This window comes from Sorex araneus, chromosome 5, assembly GCF_027595985.1.
Source record: "Sorex araneus isolate mSorAra2 chromosome 5, mSorAra2.pri, whole genome shotgun sequence".
Lineage (NCBI taxonomy): Eukaryota > Metazoa > Chordata > Mammalia > Eulipotyphla > Soricidae > Sorex > Sorex araneus.
This window is the reverse complement of record NC_073306.1, coordinates 91,066,756-91,085,750: the sequence shown is the minus strand read 5'-3', so window position 1 is coordinate 91,085,750 and position 18,995 is coordinate 91,066,756. Positions and strand designations below refer to the sequence as shown.

Sequence of the window (18,995 nt, the reverse complement as noted above, 5' to 3'; positions counted from 1 at the left end):
GTGCTTAAGAGCTTTTCTCAGTTCTGTGCTCAGAGGTAATTCCTGGTGGTTTCAAGGATCAGACTCAGGCCTTGTGCATACAAAGTTTGGCCTATAGAGCTCTTTCTCTGGCTCTCTACTTCAAGTGCTCTTCAACCACTGCCCCATAGACTATTTGGGTTCTCATGTGGCAAAAGTTTGAAGATCTTAGATCTCATTTAACTCTTCTTAAAATACAATAAGGAGGGGGGGCTGGAGTGGTAGTACAGCGGGTAAGGCGTTTGCCTTGCACACGACTGACCCGGGTTCGATTCCCCGCATCCCATATGGTCCCCTGAGTACCGCCAGGAGTAATTCCTGAGTGCAGAGCCAGAAGTAACCCCTGTGCATTGCCTGGTGTGACCCAAAAAGCAAATAAATAATTAAATAAAATTTAAATATTAAATTAAAAAAATAAAATAAGATTTGGAGCTGGAACGATAATATAGTGAGTAGGAGGTTTGCCTTGCATGCAAACCTAGGTTCAATCCCTGGCATTCCGTATGGTCCTCCCCAGAGCCAGCCAGGATCCCAGAGCCAGGAGTAAGTCCTGAGCACACCATTGGAAGCGGCTCAAACACCTCCCCTCCCGCATCCACCCTGGCCACACACAAAAATACAATAAGGGCAAATTTTTCCCAAAGCAGCTAGGAAAACTCTTTCTGAAATCTTGTTCAAACAAGAGGTTTGAGCTTTCCACTTCCCTTCTGAAAAGTAGCTTTGCCTTTTGTTGTCTCAGTTTTGGTTATTGTTTTGTTTGGGGGCCACACCTGGCTATGTGCTCAGGGTCATACCTGGCAGGGTGTTAGGAATCCTAAGTGGTGATAGAAATTGAACCAAGTTCAGCTAACTTGAACCATGTAAGTCAAGTACTGACTCTGAATTAGCTAGTACTCTTGCCAAACTATCCTCTGGTCCCAAGATAATGATTGAGTTTGAAAAGTAAAATGATGGAAGAAATCATCCTTGTAGATATTCTAGCTAATAAACAACCTCAAAATCTCTTTCAGCTCCTGAAATACCCACTATTGATCAGGCATATTCAAAAATCAGCAACAGCATCACAGTGGAATGGGCTACAGTGCCTGGGGCTACCAGCTACCTCCTCACAGCTGAGGATGGGGACACTGTTATTGAAACCATCGTGGCCAGTTCCCCAGGGACTGTGATGGGCCTGAAAGCTGCAACCTTGTACCAAATCACCGTCAGATCCATCAGTGCCATGGGGAGAAGTGAAGCATCACCCCCAAGGCAGGCGAAGACAGGTAGCAGAACTCTTATTGTTTGTTGAGTGATCTGGACCAAATATACTGAAACCACAAATGTTTAGTATAGATGGTTTCACACAAGTATTTGTGAAATGAAAGCCACCAAGTGATAAGTTGGGGGGAATCTAGACATCTGTAGAATTTAAATCCCAGATGCCTTGCTTTGGAAAATGAAACCTATTTCTGGGCATCTTTTAAAAATACGTCTGCTTTCAAATATCTCTAAAAAAGAGATTTCTGGGGCTGGAGTGATAGCACAGCGGGTAGGGCGTTTGCCTTGCACGCGGCCGACCCGGGTTCAAATCCCAGCATCCCATATGATCCCCTGAGCACCGCCGGGGTGATTTCTGAGTGCATGAGCCAGGAGTGACCCCTGTGCATCGCCGGGTGTGACCCAAAAAGCCAAAAATAAATAAATAAGTAAATAAAATAAAAAAGAGATTTCTGTTTCTATCCTTATTTATAAAGACCATGCTGAACAAAAAACACATGGAAGGGATTTTGTTATCCTTTAGCTTATTTGAAATAAAAAAAAAATGGAGGGGCCAGAGAGATAGTGTATCTGACAGGGTGTGTGCCTAGCAAGGGCCAACCTGGGTTTGATTCCCAGCATCCAGATGGTCCTTCCAGGCCTTCCAGGAGTTATCCCTGAGTGCAGTCAGGAGTAAGCCCTACCACTGTTGGGTGTGGCCCCAAAATAAAAATTAGAATGGAATGGATGTCAGCATTATTTAAGCTAATTTAATCAAGTTGTACCCAGTCATATTTTTGAAGAGTTATGTGCACTTTAGTTCAAATAGTTAAAAACCATAATTTCCCCACTGATTTCTATCTTTTTTCCCCACTGATTTCTATTATGATGGCAGAAATGCTTTACCTAATTTCTTATCAACCTCCATTTGAAAGTAAAACCAATATTAGAGTCTCTGTCCCCTTTCCTTCCACCGAGTCATTTATGATTAGACATTTCCATAGCAACTATTGAGAGGAGCTCTGCCACAAATCCCTTTGCAAAACAAATACTTATCTCCTATTATGATAATCAGTCTCAAAGTACTCATTCCTAAATTTGATTTCTCCTGGACCAGATTTTTGTAATACAGTGCCCACACATTTGTTTCTGCAGTGTTGGCAGCACCAGTTCTCGAAGTGAGTTCTCCCAGCCCAGACTCCATTCTTGTGCAATGGAAAGCTGTCTACATGGCCACTGGGTTTTCTGTGTCCATTATGCGTGCCAATGGTCTTGGGAGAATCTGGAAAGAGAATACCACGGGCACCTCCTTGACATTCACCAGTTTAGACCCCGGAACTCTCTACACCATCAAGGCATATGCATGGAATGCCAACGGAACCCCTGGAGATGACTCCACTTGTAATCAGAGAACAAGTAAGGATTTCTCATTGCCACCCTAAGCAGTATTCTTTTTGGGTGGTGAGGTGGCTCTCTGCAGAGATGGGAACTGAATTCCTATTTCCTAAGCAGTTCTCTAAGGCCTGCCGGGAGGGCCTTATAATACTACAGAATCCAGAAGACTGAACCTAACTTCTCAGCCCCTTAGACCACCTTCTCTAGTTTTTTCAAGAATATAACTCTAAGGAAAGGAAAGCATATGTTTAAGAATGTAGAAGTAAGTAGGCCTGGAGAAATAGTACAGCTGCTGGTGTGCTGGCCTTGTATGTGGCCAAGCTGGGGGTTGATCCTCAGCAGCACCTATGATCCCTGGAACTGCTCCAGGAGTGATCACTGAGCAAAGAGCCAGGAGTGAGGCCTAAATATCGATGGGTGTGTCTCTCCCTCAAAATAATGTAGAGAAAAGAATTTGGGAGGCACTTTTAAAAAACTGCCTTAATATTTGGTCATCACATTTAATACTTCCCTTTCTTTGCATTGATTTAGAATACAAAGAAAGTTTGCCCTGCTAGGAAAAATTGACTTAATAGTCATAAAAAATTCTTATCAGGTGTTGAAAGGGAAAAGGGGTACTGTTGAAGCTAATCAACAATGTAAAGAAACGGGGCTGGAGAGATAGCACAGCGGGTAGGGCGTTTGCCTTGCACGCGGCCGACCCGGGTTCAAATCCCAGCATCCCATATGGTCCCCTGAGCACGGCCAGGGGTAATTCCTGAGTGCAAAGCCAGGAGTAACCCCTGTGCATCGCCAGGTGTGACCCAAAAAGCAAAAAAAAAAAAAAAAAAAAAAAAAAAAAAAAAAAAACAATGTAAAGAATATTTAACCTATCACTTATTATACTGGTGTGTTACATTATTACTATAGATGTTAACCTATTGTAAACACCTTACCTAAAATACAACCAAAACATTTTTAAAGGATAAAAGTTAAACTTGCATGTTATGTATCTACATGGCCCTTTAGCTCTTCACATTTATACTTTCATTTAACTATTACAATCACTTGTCCAAGTGTGTATACACTCATTATTTCAGAATTTGTTCATTGAGTATCCATAGGTACTGAGTTTATTAGATCCATTTACAGGTGAGAAAAAATTCAGTTAGAAAAGATTAAATTACATGGTCAGAGCAATTTTATACAGCTAACAATGAGTTTGTATAATTATTGGCAGATATGTTGCCATTTGTTAGGTACCCTATACACCAATTTTATGTTATGAATACTTAGAATTATCCTCCTTCTGGATGCTTCAGACTCCAAGCTTTGCAACATTGTCAGGCCAAATCTTGGTAGGGTTGTTGAGACTATAGCTAAGCCTTGTTTCTCAAAATATAGGTCCCTGTGCTCCTGACAACATTCAAGCATCCTTTGATAGCGGGGCACTGAGAGCATCTGTCTCCTGGACCCTGACAGAAGGTGCTTTCAACTATACTGCAATGGCTCTGAGTGACTCTTCAGAGCTGAGCTGCAACACAACTCTCAGTTCCTGCACCATCTCCTCTCTGCAGTGTGGAACTGAGTACTTAATTTCAGTTCTAGCAAGCAATGATGCTGGATCCAGCAGATCAACTTCAGCCCTGCCCCTGAAAACAGGTAAGCAAGCAAAAGTGACGTCATGGTGGGCATCAGTCTTTTTTTTTTTTTTGCCTTTTTTGATCACACCGGGCGATGCACAGGGCTCATTCCTGGTTCTGCTCTCAGGAATCACTTCTGGCAGTGCCCAGGGGACCATGTGGGATGCTGAGACTCGAACCTGGGTCGGCCATGTGCAAGGCAAATGCCTTACCCGCTGTGCTATCACTACAGCCCCTTATTTTGTCTTTTACTGTAAAGTTGTAAAAGTTCTAAAGTTGTAAAAGTGGGCATCAGTGAGCCAAAGGGCTGCTCTCAGGGAACAAATAGCCAACAGTGTTCCAAACACTCTAGAAGTTTTCAGCCTGATCCAAACGAAAGCATCAAGTTGGACATCCTGATGAGTTTGAATAATGCTGATAGTGAAATCACATATTGTTTGCACGTTGGGAAACCCACTTCTTTGAAAATCAGGTCTTAGGGGCTGGGGCGATAGTACAGCGGGTAGGGTGCTTGCCTTGCATGCAGCTGACTTGGGTTTAATCCCTGACATTCCATATGCTCCCACTAGCACTGCCAGGAGTAATTCCTGAGTGCAGAGCCGAGAGCGACCCCTGAGATCACCAGGCGTAGTCTCCAAACCAAAACCAAAAACCAAAAACCAAAAACCAGCAACAACAAAAAAGAAAATCAGGTCTTATTCCAGATCTTTAAATTTTTTATTTGTTGGGGGATGGGCCACACCCATCAGTGCCTGGAGCTTATTCTTGGCTCTGTGTTCAGGAATCACTTTTTTTTTTCTTTTTGCATCATACCCGGAGATGCACAGGGGTTACTCCTGGCTCTTCACTTAGGAATTACTCCTGGCGGGGCTCGGGGAACCATATGGGATGCTGGGAATCGAACCTGGGTTGGCCGCATGCAAGGTAAACGCCCTACCCACTATGCTATCACTCCAGCCCCTTCAGGGATCACTTTTGATGGTGCCCAGGAGGGATCATCTGCGGTGCCTGGCATCAACCCAAGGTCAGCTGAGTGCAAGGGAAGCTACTGAATTCTGGTACTGTCTCTTAGGATTTCAAATCTTTTAAAAATTAGTTTATTTTGTCTTTTTTTTTTTCTTTTTGGGTCACACCCAGTGATGCACAGGGCTCATTCCTGGCTCTGCACTCAGGGATTACTCCTGGCAGTGCTCAGGGGACCATATGGGATGCTGGGACTCGAACCTGGGTCGGTCGTGTTCATGGCAAATGCCCTACCCACTGTGCTATCACTCCAGCCCCTTATTTTGTCTTTTACTGTAAAGTTGTAAAAGTTCTAAGATCCACTTTGAGTTATATACAGTTCTAATGGTATAGTACAGATAGTAACGTCTTTTTTTACATTCTGTTTTATTGACCTAGACTTGGTGTAAGCTATTTTTGAAGGTAAAAATGATGTGTCTACAGTTTTGAGTAGGTGCTTAGTTGTTTTCCCATTTTTCACACTTGTCATAGAAATAAAGACAAATTTCTGTAAGGGTTTACTCCTCCATTTAGAAATATGTGTGTTAGGCTGAGCATCACCAGGTGTGGCCCAAAACAAAAACAAAAACAAAAAAAGGGGGAGAGAGAGAGAGAGAGAGAGAGAGAGAGAGAGAGAGAGAGAGAGAGAGAGAGAGGAAGACAGTCTCTATATTTCACAATAACTATAAGATTCTGATGAACCATTATTTTATCTATGGGGATCATGGCAGTACTGGGGGCTATTCCAATTCTGTGCTTGGGGATATCTCCTGTGGTGCTCAGGGAACAATTTAGTACTGGGTCAGCTGCAAGGTGAGGACCTTAACACCTGTAGTATGTCTTTATCTGTTATTTTAAGGTTTCATATAATAAGAGGGGCTGGAGTGATAGCACAGCGGGTAGAGTTTTTGCCTTGCACGCAGCCAACCTGGGTTCGATTCCTCCATCCCTCTTGGAGAGCCCGGCAAGCTACCGAGAGTATCTCGCCCGCACGCCAGAGCTTGGCAAGCTAACAGTGGTGTATTTGATATGCCAAAAACAGTAAAAACAAGTCTCACAATGGAGGTGTTACTGGTGCCCACTCGAGCAAATCTATGAGCAACGGGATGACAGTGACAGTGACAGTGATAATAAGAGAATTTGGACAGGTCATAGGAGTTTGTTGTGGTCTGTGTCCTAAATAATTTTCTTTAATTATATAAAGACAATATTCAAATGACTTTAGTAAATAGTTTTTCATGTCCCATACCAAATTCAACTGTTACAAAAGTCAGATGTTCTGGGTCAAAGAGATACTACATTAGTGAAGATTTTTTTCTCCTGTGCATCTGATGCCAGTTCAGTCCACAATATTGCATGTGATCTCAGAGCACTGAAGAGTGATACCTGAGCACAGAGCCAAGAGTAATCTCTGAAAACTTAAAATATGGTCCCAAATTAAAAAACAACAACAAAATACAAAGAACTTCAAAGTTACTATTGAGGTTGTCTTAAAATACCAGACAATTGGGACTGAAACAATTGTACATAGGGTTAGGCACTTGGCTTGACCCACTTGCCTGGGTTCAATTCCTGGCCCCTCATTTGGTTCCCAAGTCCCACTACAAGTGATTCGTGAGTGCAGAGCCAGGACTAAACCCTGAGCACCCCTGGCAGAGTCCCCCAAACAAAACAAAACAAAAAGACTGGATAATTGCAAAGATGCAAGGAAAATATATTGAAGAACTCTCATAGCTGTTTGTTATTTATCATTTCCTAGTTGCCTGTGCCCCTGGAAGAGTGAACATCCAAGAAGATCCTCTTGGCCATCTTTCAGTGACTTGGTCCAATGTGGATCTGGCTGATTACTATGTGGCCTTTGTGAAGAGTGATGATGGCTTGGAAGTACATTGTAACACATCCCTTACCCAGTGTAATTTCTTATCTGAGTGTGGCTTCACTTACTTTATTAGTGTCTTTGCCTATAACAAGGCAGGACAGAGCCCTTTGGGAGATGTGTTCAACTATACTACAGGTAAGTCACACTTGACTGCTATAAATGGTGTTTTGTGTTCCCTAAGCTCAGTAGCAGAATGGATGGATCACCTATGTACTTAACAACTTTATATAGATCATTGGGGGGTCATTCTAGGTCAGCAATAAAAGTAGCATCTTTTCTCTCCCATTCTTCCGAGACTAGGAAACTTATTTTCATGTGCCTAAGCTTAAGAAGCAATACGCAATGTTCAGGATATAAAAAAAGGGGGAGAAATAAGTGTATTTTTTCAGTCCAGCTATGAAAAACTGAATCCTCCACCAACAACATAACAGCATTCCCTCCTGTTCTAGATATCAAAGGGGTTTGTAGGAACTGGAGTGATAGTGTAGCAAGGAGAGTATTTACCTTGCACACAGACAATCCAGGTTCAATCCCTGGAACCCCCTTTAGTTCCCTGAGCCCACCGTGAGTGATCCCTGAGCACAGAACAGGGAGCAAGCCCTGAGTACCACTGGGTTTGACCCAAACCCCCCTCCCCCAAAAAGGGAGAGGGTCCTTGTAATCCATAAGCCTCCATGGTTCACTTTTTCCCTGAGACAAGAAAAGAGATGCAACAGCAAAGATGTTCTGTGGTACAAGGCACTCTTTTGGAGTAATATCCTAAGAAGCAATAGCTCACTTGTCCAATGGGCAGAATGGTGTTCACCTCGCCAGTTCTTTAGTCTCCTCCACTGCAAAGTAGGGCAAATAATAAGCAAAGACGAATCCTATGCAAAGGAATTTGTGATAAATCACAATTCAATAAATATTCTTATAGGGCTTGGATCTTCCATGAAGCAGAGAATTATGTTGTTTGTACATATTCCCTTATCTCAGTCTTTATCATAGTGTGATCAGCATATGGAAAAGGCTAGGTTTTTGAAGCATGAGTGGAATAACAAAAATAATTATATTTATAGGCAAAAATACTATACTTATACAAATAACAATCTACCTGGGTTATCATAAGTTATACCATGATGAAGTCATCAAAAATAAGTGCTTTTGGAATTTAGAGTAAAAGGCTATTGATAAAGTCTCAAGAGGGCAAAAAAAGCCTTCAGGCAGAGTGGCTTGGAACTAGTCTTAAAGGGTGAAAGGAATGTAGATGGGGTATGAGCATTTCAAAAAACTTCAAGCTGAGTTCAACATTTGTCAGACTGTGTCTTGGATGTAACCTAGGGTCTCATCTAAGAGCTGCTGATATAAAAATGCTTCCCCTCTCCCCTAACTCCCAGTTCTATCTGGGTTAATGTTTGAAAGACTGATAGGATCTAGATCCTAGGCTAAAAACTGTGATCCAGTCAGGAGTCAGAAATGTAGCTGAGAGGTAGGGAAGAGCATTCGCCTTGCATGTGTGAGGCTGTGGGTTTTATCACTGGCATCATCAAACAACAACAACAAAAACTGTTGTCTGACTATCCTGCAGGAGAGGAACTGACATGCCAATAGAGGCATAGGAAAATGAGAGCATAGGTGGGCCGAGGAAGTGAGGCTGCTGGAGGCAGGTATGGAAGGACATGCAGCTCTTGAGTTGATGGGATGCAGCTTCTCACATCCATAGAGAGCACTTCTTCTGGAGCAGTGCTTATGCCTACATCAGAGCTGACTGAGTAAACCTGCAGAAGGTACTTGCAGGTGGTAAAGTTTCTGGACACAGGGAGATCAGGACTTGCCTCTCTGACTGCAGTGTTCCCATGCTGACCCCTCGTGTCTTGCTCTGCTTCCAGCTCCCTGTTGTCCTAGTGACATTAACCCAGTGGTGGTATCTAGTGATCGGGTAGAGGTTGTCTGGTCTCCTGTTCGTGGTGCCGAACTTTACGAAACCAGGGCAATGGACGGGTTCAGTGTGGTGGTGTGCAATGACACGGCTCCTGCATGCACACTTTCAGCCCTAGAGTGTGACACCAAGTACAATATCACCGTGTATTCCTTCAGCGAGGCCCGGGGCAGCAACACATCCTGCACTTCCCGAGGTGTCACCACAGGTATGAGCCAGCTGGGACTTCCCTCACTGAAGTCTGTGATTTGTCTCCTAGGGGCCTTCAGCAAGATTCTTAAACAGGCTCCTATGGCTCAGTGTGAAAGCAGTTAAACTCGCCCTCTTAGTAATGAAAAGGTTGAAGAGAGAAAAGGGGAGCTGGAACAATAGTACAGCATTTAGGTGTTTGCTTTGCACACGGTTGACCTGAGTTTGATTCCCAGGACCCCATATGGTCCCCTGAGCTCAGCAGGAGTGATCCCTGGGCACAGAGCCAATAGTAAGGCCTGAGCACTTATGGGTGTGGCCCCAAAATAAAATAAAAATAAAAAGAGGGAAAGGGGATAAAAAGGAAAAAGACAAGACTCTGAGAGGAGGGAAAATCTCCCCGGTGATAAACAGTAGCTATTTGTTTTCTCTGACCTTTGGGGGTGGGGACCTGCCTATATTGGTTCACCCCACCCCACCCCACACCCTTTGCTTTTGCTCACAGTGTCCTTGACTTTTTCCAGTTGGTCTGATGCTCTGGAAACTGGAGCCACACCACAGGGTGAAAAGGCTTTCATGCAGAGGCTCTGTGAACTTTGCCCCAGAGGTGTGGGATGGTTGACCAGGAGGAAGGTCTTTAGACCAAATGGCACTTGTGAGAGTCTTGACTCTCGCTGTCAAGTAATCATTGAAAATTTCATAGCTCCTTGCAGTCCAGAAATAAAAAATGTTTCAAAGGACGAGTTCTCCATGGTGAACGTGTTCTGGCGAACCACGAATGCAGATGCGACGTACACGGTGACCGCTCAGGGGGAGAAAGGCCTGTACCAGTGCAGCAGCGCAGGCGAGTCATGTGCCCTTCACGGCCTGCCCTGCGGCTCCATGTTCTCTGTCACTGCTGTGGCTGAGACCCAGGCCGGACTGAGCCTCCCCAGCTACAGTGTGCCCTTAGAAACGGGTAAGTGCACCCCCAGCCTGGATGTGGGCCCATAGGAGTTGTTGGATCCAGGGGAATTGTGATTTGGGAGCTTGAGGGGTTGGGCCCCACCTGCAGTTCTCAGGGCTTCTGTGGGGCTGTGTTCTCAGGGGCCATTCCTGGGAGTGATTGGAGGCCCATATGCAGGGGATGGAACCAGAGTAGGAAGCCTTAACCAGGTGCAGGCCTTAACCCCTGTTCTCTCTCTCTCTCTCTCTCTCTCTCTCTCTCTCTCTCTCTCTCTCTCTCTCTCTCTCTCTCTCTCTCTCTCTCTCTCTCTCTCTCTCTCTCTCTCTCTCTCTCTCTCTCTCTCCAGGCTTTAGGATTGTTTACTTATTTTTGGGTTTGGGGCCATACCTGGTGGTGCTCAGGATTTACTCCTGGCTCTGTACTCAGGGATCATTTCTACTGGATCTCGGGGGACCAGACAGAGTGCTGGAGATAGAACCCAGGTTACTGTGTGCCCTGCAAACTCTCTCAGGGCTATGCTATCTCTATAGTCCCTAACAAGTAATCTAAGAAAGATCGCATTTAGGTTTGGTCACCTAAATGTGAAAGAAATGCATTAAACTCGGGAGCCTTTCAAAGAACCTCAGTCTCTGCTAAACAGAGCTTTGAACATTTGGATACAGGTTCTATAAAAATATTCATCCGAAGACTTTAGTCTTCTACTCATAAACTGGCATCCCTGGAGGAATCAGTTGAATCTGCAATACATTTTATTTGAATTCACATTCCCCTGTGTCTCAGTCCACCAAAACAACTAACTATTTACCAAATAGGCCGGTTTTTAAATTTTGACTCTGATCCTTTCAAATCTTCCTCTTTAAAATGCTTCTTGGAAAAAAAATGCTTCTTGGGGCTGGAGTGATAGCACAGAGGATAGGGTGTTTGTCTTGCATGCTGCCAACCTGGGTTTGAATCCCAGCATCCCATATGGTCCCCTGAGCACTGCCAGGGGTAATTCCTGAGTGCAGGAGCCAGGAGTGACCCCTGCGCATCACTGGGTGTGACCAAAAAAAAAGCAAATAAATAAATAAATAAAATGCTTCTTGAGTTTCAGTTTTCTAATTGGTCAAAGGGGGAATAATGGTCTCATGGATGATTGTGATTATTAAGTACATTAGTGCTACAGAGCACCTAATGTACTGCCAGATGCATAGCAAAGGCAGATAAAAAGAAAAAAAAGGAAAGAACTGCAACTGATTTATAGTTTTGTATGTGAATAAATTTGGTAAATTACTTAGTCTTTGGGACTGAAGAGATAGCACAGCGGGTAGAGCGTTTGCCTTGCACATGGGTTCCATTCCTCCGCCCTCTCGGACAGTCCAGCAAACTACTGAGAGACTCTTGTGCAGCAAGAGCCTGACAAGCTACCCGTGGCATATTCAAATGCCAAAAACAGTAACAACAAGTCTCACAATGGAGACATTAGTGGTGCCCGCTCAAGCAAATCAATGAACAACAGGACCACAGTGCTACTTAGTCTTTGAGTAAATGGCATTTTGGGTTTGTTATTCAAGTTGAAACATAAAAGGAAGCAAAATTTAAAATACAGAGGAAGATTCTAAATATCCTAAATCGTGTATAACGGGCCCCAGACAACTGGGATTAGCTGTGGTATTCTAGGATGATTATGAATACTTTAAGCTTTTATATCAGTTATGCACTATAAGTTGCACAAGAAAGGCAAAATACATTCTATTGCAAGTAATTGTAAGTGCAATCTAATGTTAGGTTAGGGGAAGCAGTTAATGTGACCATTGCTTTGAAATTTGCAACTGAACTTTTTAAAAAGTTTTATTTAAAAAATTATAATTATTATTTTAATTGGGAGGGGGACTTGGGGCTATTAGCAGTAATCAGGGACCATTCCTGGGTCTGTGCTGAGGATTTCTTCTGGAAGGGCTCAGGGGACAATATGCAATATTGGGAATTGGGCCAGAGTGATAGTATTACAGCAGGTAGGGCTCTTACCTTGTACATGGCTGACCTGGGTTCAATCCTTAACTGGTATGCGACTGAGGTTCAGTCCTCAGCACCACATAGGGTCCTTGAGTCTTGCCAAGAGTGATCCCTGAGTGCAGAGTCAGGAGTAAGTCCTGAGCACTGCCAAAAGAAACAAACAACGCACAAACAAGCAAATAGAAAAATAGAAAACAAAAATGATGCTGGGGTTTGAACTGGAGTCAGCAACACACAAGATGAATATCGTAAACCCTGAACTAGCTTGTTGGTCCACTGAAATTCTACTTACATTTCTATTTCTTCCCTCCCCTTCCCTGTATTGGGTTGATGTAATTGCAATGACGTGGGGGCACATTGCACCCAGGTCGCACAGTGTGACCTGGGATGCTCATGAGAGGCCGCACACTCAGCATTGTTGCTCACTGAGGTTAGTGCTCCTTTGGTTGCTGTGTTGCTATGTTTGCACACGTTCCCTCCTGAGGCCCCAGTCTGTGCTGTGGCACGTAATGATGGCCTAGGTGGTTATCCAAGTGCTTGCCAGAGGCCACCCCTCCCACCTAGTGCCACAGTCTTGGCCATGGTGCTAGCCCTTCTCTTTAACTGTGGTGCTCTCTGGGAGTCACATCCAAACACCACTTTATTTTTAATAAGAAATTTTGTCTTTTCTATTTTCTTATGTTGTTGTTGTTGCTTCTTTGGGTCATACTCAGTGGCTCTCAGAGGCTTCTCCCCAATGGTGCTCAGGCATCCTTTCTGGGGCCCCATTCCCAGTGGACTGTACAGTGCCAATGATGACTTTGAGGTTCCCATGTGCAATACGTGCACTCTAGCCTTTGGAGTTCTTTCTTTGAATTCACACCTCTTTCGGTGGTACTCACATACACACACACACACACACACACACACACACACACACACACACACACACACCCCACTAGGGTGTAGCTGGAAACTGTTAGTTTTGCCTGGGACCATCAAAAACAGAGCCAGGGTCACTCTTGGCATCTGTTGGACATGAACTGGCCGCCATATTCTTGCAAGGCAGGTTGCTCTAATAACTTCCCCTAGACCCCAAATGTAATTTAAAGTTGGAGGAAAACAAAGGATTTTTTTCAAAAAATAGCAAATTATTAATTTATTTTAATTTTATTTTTGTTTGGGGGTCATTTAGGGGAGCTACTCCCAGCTCTATGCTGGGGCCAGAGGTCACTCCCAGTCGAGTGACTGTCAGGGGCACAATATGGTGCTAGGGATTGAACTCGGCTTGTTGAGTTCTCTCCAGCCCAAAGAATGTTTTTTAATAGGTTGAAAGATAATGAGGGGAAATGCCTGTTGTCAGCAGCAAGAGCTTCACATTCCAGGGGAAAGTGACTCTATACACATTTGATGTTCATTAAAGTTGCTGAGAGAATGAGATTTTGCTTAACAAAAGGACAATTTGTTTAACAAGGAAGGGTTTGGGAAATTTGGGACATTGAATAGCACCAGCAAAATACCATTCTTGGCCATTTTTTGATAAATAATCCTCGGTGAAAAATAACCCCCCAATTCTCTTTTCTATTTTTTCTTCCTGTTAAAGGGCCATGCTGTCCTGCAGGGCTGGCAGTAACTCAAGTCACCCAGTCTGTCATCAACGTGAGCTGGACTGTTGGCACTGGCGCCCAAACCTATGTGGCAGTCCTGGCATCAAACACCGGCCCATCTAAGTGCCACACTCACCAAAACCACTGCCATCTGGGCTGCATCACATGTGGTGTTAACTATACCGTGACCCTGAAAGCGGTCAGTGCCACCGGATTAACTGTAGACTGCGTGTCCCAAAACTATTCCTCAAGTAAGTGGATTCACAGTGAGGTTAGCTGCAGAGAGCCCGAGAGCTCTGCTAGAAACTAGGGCCTAGGTTCTACCTTCTCATTGAAAAAGATGCTACAGCTCCACCTAGCTGGCTTTATAGATTCAAATCTGTAGCACTGTCATCCCGTAGTTCATCGATTTGCTCAAGCGGGCACCAGTAACATCTCCATTATGAGACTTGTTACTGTTTTGGCATATTGAATATGCCACGGGTTGTTTGATAGGCTCTGCCTGGCGGGATACTCTCGGTAGCTTGCCGGGCTCTCCCGAGAGGAATGGAGAAATCGAACCCAGGTTAGCCACATGCAAGGCAAACACCCTACTCATGCTCCAAAAATGCTCCCAGTTTGCCCTCACACAGAAGGCAAGGGCTCAGCCACAGAGCCACTGCTCTACTCCATTCGTTTCCTTTAGAACCTCAGCTGTTACACAACAAGGTAGCACCAAAGATCCAAAGGCAGCCTCATGGGAGAATTGATCCACACAGCTTACTTGGTATGGGGGTGCGGGGCGGGGAAATGATTAAGAGAGAGGGATGTTGGGCTTCTCAGGAGGAAGAGGTAGATACACTGGTGATGGGTGTGCTGTTGAAATTATGTGGAGAACTTATTATTAATAGTATCATGGAGTTGGAGAGGTAATACAGCGGGTAGTGCATTTGCCTTCCATGCAGTTGACCCAGGTTCAATCCCCAGCATCCCATAGGGTCCCCCAAGGACTACCAGGAGTAGTCCTTGATCGCAGCGCCAGAAATAACCCGTGAGCACTACCGGGTGTGCCTCCCAGCCCCTCCCTGACAAATGTATTGTGAACCACAGAATCTCAATCAATTTTTGAAAATTTTAAAAACCACAAAACTGGGGCTGGAGCAATAGCATAGTGGGTAGGGCGTTTGCCTTGCACGCATCCGACCCGGGTTCAATTCCCAGCATCCCATATGGTCCTCTGAGCACCACCAGGGGTAATTCCTGAGTGCAGAGCCAGGAGTGACCCCTGTGCATCGCCGGGTGTGACCCAAAAAGAAAAAAACCCACAAAACTCAGATGCTCAGAGACTGCTATTGGTAACTGGTGAATTAACTCCACTAGTGCAAGATTTGGACACTAGTGCAACATTTTTTGAAGAGAAGATGGTTTTAAAAACATCTGCAAAGTAAACTAACAGTCTGGAAGAGTTTTCAAAAAGTATTTCTATCACACCTTCTACTTGGCTTGGATTTTTTCCTTCTGCTTGGCTTGAGTTTTCCTTCCTGCAGTTATCCTTGTAGGCTGCCCCTCCTAGACACTCCAGCTCCTTCTGTGGTTTCTTCTTTCAACAGGCTAAAAAAACCACTAGCTCCTGCTACCTTGTAGTGTCCAAGTTCTAGCACTTGGGAATTACCACCATTATTCTAATCCTCTGAGGGGGACAGCTTGAAGCACTGTTTTAATTTATTTTGGGGGACAGGCTGCAGAGCGCAGGGGCAGGGTGGGAAAAATTTATTTTGGGGGAGGTAGGATGCCTCCCAAGATGCCTCTTAAGATTAACCCAGAATAGTTCAGCTGCTTATATTTGCTGTAAGGAATAAGACAGGAAAATTGATATGCAATTTTGCCATCCCAGGGATGGCATGGCAGATTCTTCAACGAGATGTCCCGAGGCATGCCTTCTTAGAACAGAGAGAAATTCATGTTTTGCATGCAGGAGACCTGAATTCAATCCCTAGCACCGCATGGTCTCATGAACAGCACTAGGAATGAGCCCTAAGCCCTGATCAGGGAGTATGCCCTGAGCATTGCTGAGTGTATTTTCAAAATAAAAATATTCACAAAAAAGTGGCTTCTTAAGCTGCAGCATTCTGTTTCAATGTTGATAAGAAAATAGGCATAGGGGCTAAAGAGATAATATTAAGGGTAGGGCATTTGCCTTGCATGTGGCTGACCTGGGCTCATTCTTGAGCACCCCATAAGATCCCTTAAGCCCATCAGGAGTGATCCCTGAACACAGAACTAAGAGTGAAGCCTGAGTACCACTGAGTGTGGGCCAAAAATTAAAATAGGAAAAGTGAGAGAAAATAGGCATAATCACAGTGAGAGTGTATACGACACACTACACACATGTAAACTGGTTTCTACTTGTCTTTTGATCCATTATCATTCCTGCCTAAATTTGCTGTCTAAATTGTCAGTTCTGGCCTTTTGCTTATTTTCACACCTAAAACAAAACAAAATCTTCTCTTGGAAAAAGAAAAAAGAATAACGCAAATGAATTCTATTATGTATAATTGAAACTTTTCAAATAAAAAAATAATAAAACACCTTTATTTTAGACAGAGTGATCCACATTTGACCATCCGTTTGAGACCCAAGTGAGGACAGCTTATTTAGAAAAAAGAGGGTTTTTTTCTTTCTTTTGCTTTTTGGATCACACCCGGCAATGCACAGGGGTTACTACTGGCTCTGCACTCAGGAATTACTCCTGGTGGTGCTCAGGGGACCATATGGGATGCTGGGATTCGAACCTGGGTCATCCCCATGCAAGGCAAATGCCTTACCGCTGAAAAGAGTAATTTTTTAACCAGTACTGAAAATAGTCTCTGAGGGGACCGAGTGATAGTACAGTGGGTAGTTCACTTGCCTTGCATGTGGCTAAACTTGGTTTGATCTCCGGCATCCCATATGGTCCCCCAAACACTGCCAGGAGTAATTCCTGAGTGCAGAGCCAGGAGTAAGCCCTGAGAACCACCAGGTGTGGCCTCCAACAAAAAACAATAAAATAAGGTAATTAAAATGATAAAATTAATAAATAAAAATAGTCTCTGAGCACCTAGCAGGGTTGGTGTGGGGATCCACCTACCGGTAGGTGAGTGGCCACTCCCCACAGGTCATTTAGTTTGGCCTTGCAAAACTGGCCTTTTCAACTAATACCCAATATGATAAACTTTATTTACATTTTAGCCCATGAAAATTGTTTGAGCCTAGGATGTCATGAAGAATCTTGGCAAGGATTGTGTGCACTTGACTCATATGGTTCAAGTCATATACGAGTCTGAAATATGTGGCATTTTTGACTCACCTCATGCCACCCTCACCCTCTCATGTGGAGTTCTGCTCGTACGGTCAACCACAGAAAGAATTTGAGTAGCCCTTAGTATCTTTTCCTTTGTTGGGGCATGGGGAGGGGTTTGGGCCACACCAAGCAGTGCGCAGGGAATTCCTGACTGTGCTCAGGAATCATCCTGGCAGTGCTAGGGGACCATGTCAGATTCTGGGGAATCAAACCAGGACCTCTTGCAAGGCGAACTACCCTACCCACTGTACTATCTCCATGGCCCCAAGGCAAGTACCTAAATAATCCCTGTATTGTTTCCCCAACTACCATCCCTTAAATTTTATCATAATCATATATTATTTAGAATAGATGACAGATTATATCCCCCTAGTAATAAGGATCATGTTTGTAATGATAGTGGGATAAGTGGCTTATGTTTCTTTGTTTTTATCCTTCAGATGCCTGCTGCCCCTTGGGGGTGAAGTTATATAGACTGGGCCCTAATGGCATCAGGATCTACTGGCAGGCCTCCCGGGGTTCTGCCAATTACAGCACCGACCTCTCTGGTTCCAAGGGCATTTTCACATGTATTCCAAGCGCAGGTCACAGTTTCTGTGATGTCACCGAGATCCCCTGTGGAGACGTGTATACCGTGATGGTCTCACCCGTTGCTGAGTCAGGACTGAAACTTAGCTTCTGTCCCAAAAAGATATATTCAGGTATCAGAAGTTCTGCCCCTTTCCTTAGAATGAACCCAAGCAGCCAATGAAGGGAGAGCTCCAGTCATGCTGACTTGCTCTGTGGGAGACTCAAAATGAGGATGACATTGGCTCACTCTGCAGGCAGGTGCTGTGTACCAGGGGACCGCAGGCTGCTTTGGAGTAGAGATGTTTTATAATTATTTGATTTGGGGAAGTCCTCACCTTCCTTCTCCTCTCCCTCTGAGGAGCAGATGCTTGCTGCTTAAGTAGGAAAGCAGACTAAAAAGGGGCTTCTGCTTTGGGATTTGGGACTTTTGACATTGTCTTAGAGTAAATTGACAGACACCCTGAAATGTTAGACTTGAGACCCTTGAGTTCTTCTCTGCACAGATTTAGACTTAGGGCTGAGGAAGAGTTGCAGGAGCAAGACAATAGAAATTTACAAATCAGAAGCTAGCCTTGGAAAGATGACCTGTGATTGCAAAATGTGACGGTCAGCCATGGCCATCTCACCGGAATGGACAGGAAAGGCATTAGAATTCCTCCCTTTATGTCAGTGCCTGTTGCTACCTTGCCCAGAGCAGAGTCATATATATTTAATATATCTCTAAAAAAGGTTTTTGATAAAGGAAGATGATGGAGGCCTAAGCAGTAGTACAGCAGATAAGGTGTTTGCATTGTATGTGGCTGACCCAGATTTGATCCCCAGCACCACATACTCCTGACAGGCTCAGGGAACCATATGGGATACCAAGGATGAGCCCTCATATTATTTCTTTGGTCCACTTTCTGGTAATTCCATTTTTGGTTTTAGCTCCATCGTCTTAAATACATCAATAGTTTTTTCTTGTTTGTTTTGTTTTGTTTTTTGCTTCTTGGGTCATACCCGGCAATGCACAGGGGTTACTCCTGGTTTTGCACTCAGGAATTACTCCTAGTGGTACTTAGGGGACCATATGGGATGCTGGGAATCGAACCCAGGTCGGCCGCATGCAAGGCAAATGCCCTACTTGATGGTCTATTGCTCCAGCCTCTCAATAGTATTTTAAATACTTATGTTTTTATTTATTTCAGTAACCTGTTCAGGAAGTACACTTGGAATGGGTAAGTTCCTTCTCTCACGGATAAAGTAAGAAGAAATAAAGTAGAAGGCACTTAATGAAGTTGGGATCAAGCTTTGTTTCTCTTTTATTCTGTGCTTATA

General features: G+C 44.2%; 1 protein-coding gene across 1 annotated transcript in view; it reads left to right on the top strand.

The window, feature by feature from the left end:
- The window catches only part of FNDC7 (fibronectin type III domain containing 7), a 30,751-nt gene that overhangs the window by 8,176 nt on the left and 3,580 nt on the right, over positions 1-18,995 (top strand). Inside the window, exons 3-11 of the mRNA XM_004620042.3 lie at positions 1,029-1,283; positions 2,413-2,673; positions 4,036-4,293; positions 7,036-7,290; positions 9,024-9,281; positions 9,966-10,220; positions 13,786-14,040; positions 17,549-17,809; positions 18,866-18,895. Of these exons, the coding sequence (XP_004620099.2) occupies positions 1,029-1,283; positions 2,413-2,673; positions 4,036-4,293; positions 7,036-7,290; positions 9,024-9,281; positions 9,966-10,220; positions 13,786-14,040; positions 17,549-17,809; positions 18,866-18,895 (2,088 nt within the window). The remainder of the gene's footprint in view (positions 1-1,028; positions 1,284-2,412; positions 2,674-4,035; positions 4,294-7,035; positions 7,291-9,023; positions 9,282-9,965; positions 10,221-13,785; positions 14,041-17,548; positions 17,810-18,865; positions 18,896-18,995) is intronic.